This window comes from Oryza glaberrima, chromosome 2 (assembly GCF_000147395.1).
Source record: "Oryza glaberrima chromosome 2, OglaRS2, whole genome shotgun sequence".
Taxonomy (NCBI): Eukaryota; Viridiplantae; Streptophyta; class Magnoliopsida; order Poales; family Poaceae; genus Oryza; species Oryza glaberrima.
Window position 1 is genome coordinate 926,506 of NC_068327.1, and position 11,816 is coordinate 938,321.

The 11,816-nt window shown below is 42.7% G+C and overlaps 1 protein-coding gene across 1 annotated transcript; it reads left to right on the forward strand.

Annotated features, from left to right (window-relative positions):
* The first annotated feature begins 4,986 nt into the window (after nucleotides 1-4,986).
* Nucleotides 4,987-10,582, forward strand: LOC127763382 (uncharacterized). The gene is made up of 2 exons (XM_052288065.1): nucleotides 4,987-5,867; nucleotides 8,640-10,582. The coding sequence occupies exons 1-2, from the start codon at nucleotides 5,361-5,363 to the stop codon at nucleotides 9,474-9,476; spliced, it is 1,344 nt and encodes a 447-aa protein (XP_052144025.1). The 5' UTR covers nucleotides 4,987-5,360; the 3' UTR covers nucleotides 9,477-10,582.
* Nucleotides 10,583-11,816: the final 1,234 nt, after the last annotated feature.

Consider the following 11,816-nt stretch of genomic DNA (forward strand, 5'->3'; position numbering starts at 1 on the left):
GATTCATGTGTGGACACGTGGGCCAATTACGTAGGAGTTGTATAGGTGGGCCGGGCCCAAACTAGCCTTTTGTGGTGACTCAAATATGGGCCGTCGAATGTACATTGTTTTATGAAGAGATGGAAACTATGGAATGCAGAGTTGTACACTTGAAATCACAGAAATGTTTAGAAGTACATCTTTCATCTCAAAATAAACCAACATCGTACATATCTTAGTACAACAAATTTATACATAGAGCCATCCCAAAATAAATCAATCTCGTACTAAAATGTGATACATGGATACCCCTATCATATAGTGGTTCAGGACATCTCTCTTTCAAGGAAGCAGCTGGGATTCGACTTCCTTGAGGGTAGGAGTATTATGAAAGTATGTTAATTGTAGGTTATCAAAAACCCTATAATAAATCCTTCCAGCGTCGATGCATGAGCGGTTAATGGGGACAGAATATAAATTCGTTGACGATATGTCTACGCTGGTTCAAATCCAGCTTGGCCAAAAAATCTAGGGCTTTGTGAATATGAGTTAGTCCATATATCACATCTTAGTCCAAGATTATTTTTATTTTAGGACGGAGGGTGTGTTAGGAGGGAGTATGTAACACTAGTAAGGTCCCGTTCTTTTCTCCAACAAGAGTTGGACGAAGATTAAGATTTTCGTGGCACGCTTTTCAAACTGCTGAACGGTGTGTTTCGTGCGAAAACTTTCTATATGAAAGTTGCTCTAAAATATCATATTAATTTATTTGTTAAGTTTATAATAATTAAAACTCAATCAATCATACGTTAATACCATATCATTTTACGTAAAAAAACTTAATCTTCATCTTCATCTTCAGGAGAAAAGAACACCACCTAAATCTTATCAAAAACCATGTATAATAATACAATACTGCATGCTTTTAAGGTTATAAGACTTTCTAGCATTGCCCACATACATATAGATGCTAATGAATCTAGACATATAATGTGAATGTTATATTGGTAATGTTATAAAGTCTTATGCTCGAGGAATAAAGTATAAAGTCTTATGCTCGAGGAATAAAGTACAAAGTCTTATGCTCGAGGAATAAAGTATTTAGCAACATGCTATAGCAAGTAACAGTATGTACGCAAGAAACAGAGACCAGCTAACTACTGCCTATTTTGACCATGAATCTAGGCATATAATGTGAATGTTATATGGGTAATGCTATAAAGTCTTATGCTCGAGGAATAAAGTATAAAGTCTTATGCTCGAGAAATAAAGTATAAAGTCTTATGCTCGAGGAATAAAGTATTTAGCAACATGCTATAGCAAGTAACAGTATGTACGCAAGAAACAGAGACCAGCTAACTACGCCTATTTTGACCACCACCAACTCTGCATACGCCGACACAATGCATGATGTTTCTAATTCGTTCGTGCATCCATATATACACGCATCATGGCGGCGGGCTTGATCGCCTGAGATACGTTGATAGTCCATTCAAAATGAACATATTAGTAACAAATAATAATGTGTGACCAAGACTTCTATATGCATCTTATTAGCTGTTTAAAAGCCAGTGAATAAAAAACAGAGTACGATAAATAAAAATCCTAAAAAAAACAACCCGAAAATTAAGTCATGAAATTCGAATTTTAGCTACAACTCATCAACGTGTTGACATTTTCTTGCATTGACCTTCTAGTCGTACTAATTATCATGCATACAACCATACGCGTACCAACCACCAACCGACCGTTCGATTTTGTAGTATCATCAGAAAAAAAAAAAGATCGTTCGATTTTGTAAGGACAAAAAGAAAACAAATATTGAACTAATTATTGCGTGTTTCCGAACCTTCGATACTTGTTGATATTATATGCAAAAACAATTATAAATCAACCCAGTTGTTGGCCCATGACTCACCAGATTGGAGACTTGGAGTGTACAAATGTGCAGCTCAGCAGCATGGTCAAAAATATTCAACTTGTATCGACCGCTCGCACATGAAAATCAAGCAAACTGACATTCATGCATGTGTGTGCTTAGTTGCTTACATGTTGGATATATAAAATTAAACCGTATGATAGCCCATATGTAGGTTGGTCTGGTAGGAAGGTCTAAATTTGCAATGTACGATCAATAATTTTTTCAGTCTCGTTTTGAATAAGATTAAGATCAAACTTTTCTAATTTCGGGCCTGTTCACTTTGATGAAAAAAAACTTACCAAATTTTGGCAATAGATTTCTTATATAGTTACCAAAATTTGACAGCAAACTAAATGTAGCCATTTTTTAGCAACTTTACTAAAATTTGATAAGGTTGAAAATGATAACAAAGTGAAAGGCCTTTCGACCATAATAACTCTAAAAGTATTTAAAGTAATAGTGCTAGAATATATAAATTTATATTATAAAATACTAAAATAAAAAATTAAAATATATTTATTATGTATTATAATAAAAAAAACATAAGTTCAATATTATTTTAGAGACGATATTGTTGTTAAAGAATAATATGGAGGAGTGGTCATCTGAATGATGATGAGATCACGATGGGGAGAGGGGGCCGCAGCATGTGCATGTGCCCCCGTGCTCCTTTTCTAATTAAAATCCACAAACATTGTGGCGGCCACGGTTTCTGAATCCACTTCAGCTTTCGTACAGTTATTTAGGCCAAGCAGCTGCAGGGCGGGGTGAGCCCCAGAGAGAACTCTGTTTAAATGGGACTAAAACTTTTAAATCACTATCATATTAGATATTTAGATATTAATTATAAATATTAAACGTAGACTATTAATAAAACCCATTCTATAACCCTGAACTAATTCGCGAGACGAATCTATTGAGCCTAATTAATCCATGATTAGCCTATGTGATGCTACAGTAAACATACGCTAATGATGAGGACATCCTCCACTATTACCCGCTGGCAAAGGCGCAAAAGTCGGGCGGCGACCGTGTGAGCCTCTGAATAATCCCACCTTAGCTTGGGAGGAGGAAGCCAGCGACTGTGTGAGCCTCTGAATAATCCCACTTTATTTAGCTTGGAAGGAGGAAGCCACCTTAAAAGGGAGAGCCACCCTTCTTCTATTTGACTAGTCTTTTAGGGAGATTGGGCCTTTCCCCCAGTGGGTGTGCCTATGAACTGTTGGGGTCCGGGCAACCTTAAGTTATTGGGCTATAAACTAAACTGTTGGGGTCCGGACAACCTTAAGTTATTGGGCTATAAACTGTTGGGGTCCGAGCAACCTTAAGTTATTGAGCCTCGGCCAACCCCACCTGGATCAGATTGTTATCAGCTAATTATAGATTAATTAGGCTTAAAATATTTATCACGTGAATTAGCTCATATTTATGTAATTAGTTTTATAAATAGTCTATGTTTAATACTCTAAATTTATCTGATATGACATGACTAAGTCCTGAATCCAAACACTCGATGCGATAAACATGCATGTGCAATGCCCGTCTACACAAACTGTGCGTACTTACTTTACTAGTTGTTCCATTTGCTATAGACAAGGTTACCATTCGACGATTGATTACTATACTGGAAATTGAATTAACTTGCTTTCAAAAATTATTTCTTACCATAGATGGCCGCTTATCATACTACTTTCCTACGAAGGTTCCCATTTCTGTGCCACCTCACCATTTTTGCCACCATAAACACTCTATCACAAGATAAATTTTTCCTATTGTACCTTCTCTGAGGGAAACATTCTATCAGTGTGATGTTATGTCTGCAGTGATATATATGCGTACACATTTACCGTGTAATAAAAATAAGGAAGATAAATACACTGCCATAATACTATTTATGTCCTGTATTACTATCTACTCCCTCTATCACCAAAAAAATACAACATAGTACTAGGATGTGAATTTGGATACTGTCTACAGTATGTCCAGATTCATCCTACTATGATGTGTCACGTCGTAGTACGAGGTTAAGTTTTTTTTTTTGAGACAGAGGGAGTATGTAATACTATTTATGTCCTAAACTATAAGAGATTTTGCATTTACACTTGGACAATCCTGGGACAACTAGAATAAATCACATCATATCCTAGATTTTTAAGTTATTTTTGAAAAGAAGGGAGTAACAAATTATTCAAACTTTAATTGCCTCTAAATAACAGTTCCATCCCCATCTAAGCTTTGCCAGTCAAACGACGACGACTCAAACGCGATCTCGACGAAAAAAAAAAAAGCACCAGTCACCACCACCATTAGTCTCATCAAAATTATTCGAACTATAGCACGACTGGTTTATCAGCCAAAGGACATGCATGCCTGCAGTACATATGTTAGGAACAGCATGCCATTTCCCTTTGTTGATCTAAAACAATAAACCACTACTATTACAGATGACTACACTAGCAGCTACTTCTACTGCGAAGCCGAGTTTAGAGATGGTTGATTGTAGGTTCATATGGTTAAAACTTAAAACTAGCAGTAATTAATTAAGGGGTTATTTAGATGGCAGCCGAAATAAACCTTACCAAATTTTTTAAGATGGTAATATTATCTAGTTTTGGCAAGATTCTTCATGTACTTACCAAAGTTTATAAAAAACTAAAAGCATGCAATTTAGGAACTTCAAAAAAATGGTATGATTTAAATTGATATCTTAATTTACACAATAAGAGCAAGTTTAATAGGATAGCCAATTATTAGCTCCATATCATCTATAGCTAATCCAATAGCTCATTCATATAATAGTTAACTATAGAAATATTCTACACCATTAATATCACCTCTCATACACACATAACATTTTAGAGTCTGTGTTCCAGCTGGCTATAAATCTGTAACCGCTTTCTTCTCTCTCTTCTCTTTTCTTTCTCGATATGTTGTGATTATAACTGGCTTATAGCTTTTCTTGCTCTAAATAAGTAATATAAGAGCAGGTACAATAGCAGGCTATAAGCCAGCTGCAAACATATTTTAAAGAGATAAATCAGGAGAGAGAAGAGCAGCAGGCTATAGATTTGTAGCCAGCTGTAGCACGGACTCCAAAACGCAGTGTGTCTATGACAGGTGGGACTAGGTATTAATAGTGTAGTATGTAACTATTGTATGAATGAGCTATTAGATTGACTATAGATAAATTGGAGCTAGTAGTTGGCGGTTGAACTTGCTCTAAGGGTAAATAGTAGTAGGAACAGTAAATAGTAAAGACGTGGGTCATTAAAGGCCGCATCAAAGTTGTCGCCGGGTCGTCCCATCCTCCCTCCTCCGCAACGCACCGCGCCGCGGCACAACCTCCCCCTCTTCACCACCTCGCCCCCCTCACATCGCGCGCCCACTACTATTTGCCGCCGCCGCCGCCGCCATGAGCTAGCAACCGCCCTCGCCCTCGCCCTCGCCTCCTCACCGCAGCATGAAGCCCGGGGGCGCGGCGTCGTCGGTACTCCCCGCCGCGCGCAGGGGCGGCCGCATCGCCGCCGTGATCGCGCCGCTGCTCCTCTTCCTCGCGGCCGCGCTCTCCTTCCCCTCCTCCATCGGCCGCATCCCGTCGCTCGTCGCGCTGGGTCGGAGGCACGCTCCGTCTCCGCCCCCGCCGCCGCCGCCGCCGCGGGTGGCCGTGTGTTTGGTGGGTGGCGCGCGGCGGTTCGAGCTCACGGGGCCCTCCATCGCGCGCCACGTCCTCGCCCCGCTCGTCGCGCATCAGCAGGAGAAGAAGGAAGGCGAAGGCGGCGCGCCCGTCGTCGACGTGTTCCTCCACAGCCCGCTCGACGCCGACGCCTACAAGCTCTCCCTCCTCGCCCGCGCCGCTCCGCCGGGATCCAGGCTCGCCGCCGTGCGGGTGTTCCGGCCGGAGCGCATCGCCGAGACGCCCGAGCGCGCCCGCGTGCTCACCGCCAGCAACTCGCCCAACGGCATCCAGGTACGCGCCCGCCGCCGTTTCAATCTCTGATCACCCCCACTACTCCATGGTTGGATTTGGTTTGGTTTGTTCCTTGCTTCCGCATCAAACCACGCACGCACGCATGCTAGCTACCTCCCCGACTCCGATCGAACGATAGCTTCCCCGCACGTTGCGTCGTTTTCTTCATCCTTAGACTTGCTTGCTGCCGCTGCATACTCCTCATTGCAATTTTTTTCCCTACACATTGCTAATTGTTTATCGATTTTTTGTTGGGTGTTCTGTTTGTTCGTCTTGACTTGTTTGTCGCCTCTGCTAATCTGTCCACGTTGCTTAATTTGGAGATAATTTGTTTCAACCTTTCTTCTTATATTAAAAAAACATTTAAGTAAAAAACTACCTAATAAAGTAGTAAAACCACCTGAAGTTAAACCGAAGGTAGGTGATGGTGGCAATGGCATGGTAGGGGCAGGTTGTTGGGTTCTTCTCTTTAATCTAGGGGCGGTTTCATTTCTCTATATCCTTTTAATTTATTAAGCCCTTAATTAGGTCCAAAAGATAATTAAGATTGATAACGTCTTCAAATGGAGGAAAAGAAACCAAGCAAGATTGAATTGGTACCAGTTTAATCAATTTGCATCTTATTATCTACCGCGGAAGTCGCATGGGAATTGTATAGAGCCATCATCAATTTGTTATTGCCCATTGGCCAGCCATCGGGCCATGCATGCATGTCATTCCAAATTCACGGATCTAGTCAAAGTGTCAGCTAGACAGCGGCCAAATTCGCTACTGCTAGTTATTTTTTTTTAAATGAGAGCTCGTTGCCCACAGCTAGCAAAAATATCAATCACAATCACCAAGTTGGTTGGTTCTCAAAAGGCATCAACGCGTTGGGACCATAACTCTCAATTGTTCATAAGGACGAACACTACAGTAGAATCAGCACAAGAAAGCAAATTCAGAATTCAGAAGAGAAATCATGTGCTTAACAGTAAATAAATATCCGAGTCAGTCTTTGGTCCAAGCAAGGTAAGCAAGGTTGGCCAAGTCGTCGATCGGATGATTGATCACAAAGTCATTGTTCCTTTCGTAGACAGTTCGGTACGTGTCAATCAATGACCCGTCTCTAACTCGCTCTGCACTGTGTACCAACAAAAAAATTGTGTCGTGTTTTCGTTTTTTGCACTGTGTCCTTGTGAATGTTCGGCGGAAGCTACGAACTGAATTGGACATTGCCGTGTGCACATTTGATTTTCACTGTGAGACATTTGTCACAATGTACTTGGCTAGTACTGTGACAAATCTTACGCGGGTGCACCCATAGGACTATCAGTACACGTAGGTATAAGGCATGCACGTCAGCACGTGCCACGACTACCATGACTGATCCCAATCCGATGGTAGTTTCTAACTGTCTGTGTGCTTAACTACCACGATTAATTAGTCTAGTACTTTCTCCGTTACAATGTAAGACTTTTTAACATTGTACACATTCATTTAAATGTTAATGAATCTAGACATGTGTATGTGTTTAGATTCATTAACATCTATTCCCTCCGTTTCACAATACAAGTCATTCTATCATTTCCCACATTCATATTGATGTTAATGAATCTAGATATATATATATCTAGATTCATTAACATCAATATGAATGTGGGAAATGCTAGAATGACTTACACTGTGAAACGGAGAGAGTAATTGAGTATTATTGATCAGCCTGAATTATCCATGAGATGCTGTGTGTGTCAGTGTTGATCCATGGTTGGTTGGAGAGAGACTGAGGGGGGCAAATTAAAGGCAAATTACCGGCATGTCAATTAGTAGATGAGCACATGGCTGGCTCCACATGAGTGCTTCTATACATACAGTAGAGTAACCAGAAGGTTGCGATTGCTAGTGTAAACAAAGCATATCAGGCTAGGCTGGCACATATCCTCGTTTCTGCAAATAAACTGCTGGTTTCATTTGGACTTTTCTTCCAATGAAATTTGTGCACTCCAAAACAGAGGATGACAGTTCATCATTAGAGTTTATTTAGGTTCTACAAGACAAAATTTGGTACCGACCATTTGGAACAGTAAAAATATATCTTCTGAAATTACTGTAGAAACGTGATGTTCTTATACCATCAATGTACGGATACATCATCTTGGTCTAACATAATTTGTTTTGCTCGAATATAATAACGTGCAAAGGTGTATGACAATCCATGTTCCACGTAGTATTAAAAACGGCAGGTAATGTGGGTACGTAGTGACGCTTTTGAGAAAGTCTCTTGAAAAGCCATTGTCATCTACATCACAAAAGTTTGATAGATATTGTTCTTTGCCTTGCTTTATGCTCGTCTTTTGCATCCTCTGTATTCACCTCCAAAGCTTCGGATTATGATGGCATTATGCTTTCTCTGGGAGAATTGGAGAAAAGGTGACAAGCTACAAGTAGATAGATACCTCATCCCCATGTAAACAACCGATGCCGCAAACGTCAATGCTCGGAAAAGAGAAAAAAACAAAGTAGATTTAAATTTGTCATGTGTTCTCCATCTTGTCGTAAAAAAAGTTATTGACAGTGACTAATCTACCTAATCCGTAGATTAAATCAATCTATTAGAATACTTATTACTGTATCTACTTATGTGTCTAACTATATATTAGAGTATATTCCCTGTCCTATAAAAACACCAAATGTCTAAATTTAAATTTAAAGTGAGAGTTGGTTTTTATGGGACGAAGTTGCTGTTAATCTGCAATGAGAGTTCTCATTTTTGTATGTATCTATATTGAGCAGGGATTGCTGCAATATTTTCGGTTGGTGGAAGGGTGCTTGGACCTGATCCGCGAGCGCGAATCTCGAGGCAACTTCACGTACGATTGGGTGGTCCGTACGCGGGTCGACGGCTTCTGGACCGGCCCGCTCGCCGCCGCCGACGCGTTCCCGGCCGGCGGCGCCTACGTCGTCCCCAAGGGGTCCCGGTTCGGGGGCCTCAACGACCGCCTCGGCGCCGGCGGCCGCCACGCGTCCCGCGTCGCGCTGTCCAGGCTCTCGCTGATCCCTCGCCTCGACGTCGCGGGCTACCAGGAGCTCAACTCGGAGGCGGCGTTCCAGGCGCAGCTGAAGGTGGCCGGCGTCAAGGCGAGGGAGCGGCGGCTGCCGTTCTGCGTGCTGAGCGACCGGAGGTACTCGTTCCCGCCGGCGCCGTACGGCGTGCCCGTGGCGTCGCTGGGGAGCCCCGGCCCGCTGAGCGGCGCCAAGTGCCGGCCGTGCCGGCCGGCGTGCCGCGGCGGCGAGTGCGCGTCGGCGGCGCGGCTGGTGCGCGGGTGGAGCTGGACGGAGTGGCGGAACGGGACTCTGGAGATGTGCGACGCGAGCGTGCCGTGGGAGCAAGGGTGGGAGGCGCTGTTTGACGAGGTCGCCGGCGAGGAGGCGGCGGCGGTGCGGCGGAGGGTGGCGGCCATGGGCGCGGACGATTGCGTGGCGGAGGTGGCGGCGCTCATGGCGCGCGCCGAGCGGTGGGACGCGCCCGCCCCCGCCGAGATCTGCCGCGCCGGCCGCCTCCGCCTCCGCCTCGCCACTCGCTCCGCTTCTGCCAATGCCACTGTCACTGCCAAGCCCAACCAAAATTGATTTGAACATTTTTTTCCCTCAGGAACACCAAACCAAAGGCAGAAAAGGAATAGAAAGAAAGAAGAGAATACAAGTTGGATAGTGGTAACTGATACATATTTTTGTACAAATTTCATAGAGATTTAGCTAGAGATCACTGATGAAGAATACTGAATACACACACAGTGTATATAGCGTCAAAATTCATTAATTGCATGATCAGTTGTTCGTTTCTTGTACTTACAAATGATACTAAAACATAAACCTAATCTAATAGTACGCTCGATAGCTGCAGGCAGCATGTCTCATGCATTCTTGCAAGCTGACTACTAATCTAATCTGATGGTTGGTGTAAAGCTGTATCCATCTGGACCACCTCTAGCCCTTTCTTGCAAGTTCGTGCCATTGTTGGTCAGTGTATGATTGGTGTTTGTGTGTGTGTGTAAATCTATTATTTGGTGGGCAAATCACCATAAGACGAGGCATCACATCGATCTACCCATCATTCTTGCTTGCTGTTTCTTCTAGTGTTAGCTCTAGGTTGCCCAATTTTATGACCACTTGTTTGTTACCCCATCAGATGGTTATCATCGCAATATCTCGATCGATCGATCTCTGGTTCCTTGTATCTCAATCTCCTACTAAACTAACTATTCCTTGTTTAAATGGTGTGACATATACGTTAGCTAGGGTAAATTTCACTCTTGTTACTTCAGTAATCCGATCAAGATTCATGCTTGTGCTATGGATTCTTTTCAGTTAGCTGACCAAACTTTCCTCACTTGGGACCGATGAGATTGAGATGGTGTGTCCTTTAAGATAGTGACAGCTCTTATGTTTGGTTAATGTGAGTTCTGATGGATGGTTTTGGCTTTGTATAGAATTATACCTGTCGCCGTCGAATGCAGGGTTGGTATACACTAGGCAGGAGAGGCTTCTTTTGCTTTCTTGCAAGACATGTTAAGTTCCCTCTTGTGGCATAGTTTGGACGGCGACGGATGTTCAGATGCCAAAATACTGGCACATTTGATCAGGAATTTCTCTCCCAAGTGCTTCTGTGCTTGTCATTTTCCTTTGTCCAAATCATATGCTCACATTTGTTCATAGCTAGAAGTTCTTCTTTTTTCTAGGATGGAGGGGATATGTTCGTGACCTGTCCAATGATGCATATATGAACTCCAGTGATATCATCCATCCATTTCATTAACCTTTGATGTTTCCTTCTTGTTAACATATTACCACTGATGGATACATTCTGGCATTTTCATTCAGAGTGTATTTCTTTGTTTTTCTGGTCAAAAAACACCAAACATTCCAAGATGGAGTTAATATCTCATCTGTAACGACCAACAGGGAGGACACAAGGACGGATAAAAGGAGCTGGCTTCTTATCTGCCAACAGAGACAAGCAGGTCCCCGCAACACCAACACCAGCAGCAACAAGCCATCAATGCAGCTTTCTCCTCCTCAAGCAACCACCTCGCTGTCCTACGTGTAATGTATTATTGTCCTTGGTCCTTCCTCCTCCACTGGTCAGGTTAAGCCCCAGGCAACCAACGACAGCAGCAACAACGCAAAAACATGGTGCAACACATTATTTCCTGTCATTTCAGACAAAATTGCACTGACAAACTTGCGACCTAAAGGAGCTGATCCGTTTTCCTTTTCTCTTTGAAAATTGTTTGAGCCTTTGCATCAGAATCCTATTCCTCTCCATGTGCTAATTGCCGTATGGCATCTCCTGTGTAGATCGCTCCATGTTGGCCATATGTTTCTTGCCGGATGTTACAACCCTATCTTCAGAGACAATCCATGGATGGAATTTGCATTGTGTAAAAGCAAAGGAGCTCTCACCTGTTGCATAAGGCAAAGCTCGAATCTATCAACTCTTGTTGTTGTTCCAGCAGCAATCCGCGCATGATATTCAATTATTGATTTGTCCTGTTTGTGGTAGACTGGTTGGTGCGTTTGTTCTGCTCCTCTTCCTGTTAATCTAACTTGGCTTCTTGTCAGCTCAAGAGGTGTGATAACTTGGACCTGACTTTCAGAGCTGGCTATCATTTTGCTGGATGACACGCGAGATTGATCTCCTTGTTTAATCGCCTAATCGGGATTGCCATGTTCCTGGATGTTCTACAAGATCATCCATCACAGAGGCCATCACTTGACCAGAGAGGCACATCGCAGCTATATGCTGATACTGACATGAAGGCAATGCATCCGCCAGTTTCTCTCAGCATTTTTTCCATGATCCTTGCATTCTTCTTTAGTCACGTTACAACTCTTGCCATGCACTTCATTTTGATTTATGATCAATCTTGGCTCTTGTCTATTACAAATAGCTGCAGTGGTCAAGATTCA

What these genes read in the sequence shown, in the direction of transcription:
- LOC127763382 (XM_052288065.1), top strand. Translation starts at nt 5,361, where the DNA reads ATGAAGCCCGGGGGCGCGGCGTCGTCGGTACTCCCCGCCGCGCGCAGG. An exon ending in ACTCGCCCAACGGCATCCAG is followed by an intron (nt 5,868 to 8,639) that starts GTACGCGCCCGC and finishes TATATTGAGCAG; the next exon opens with GGATTGCTGCAATATTTTCG.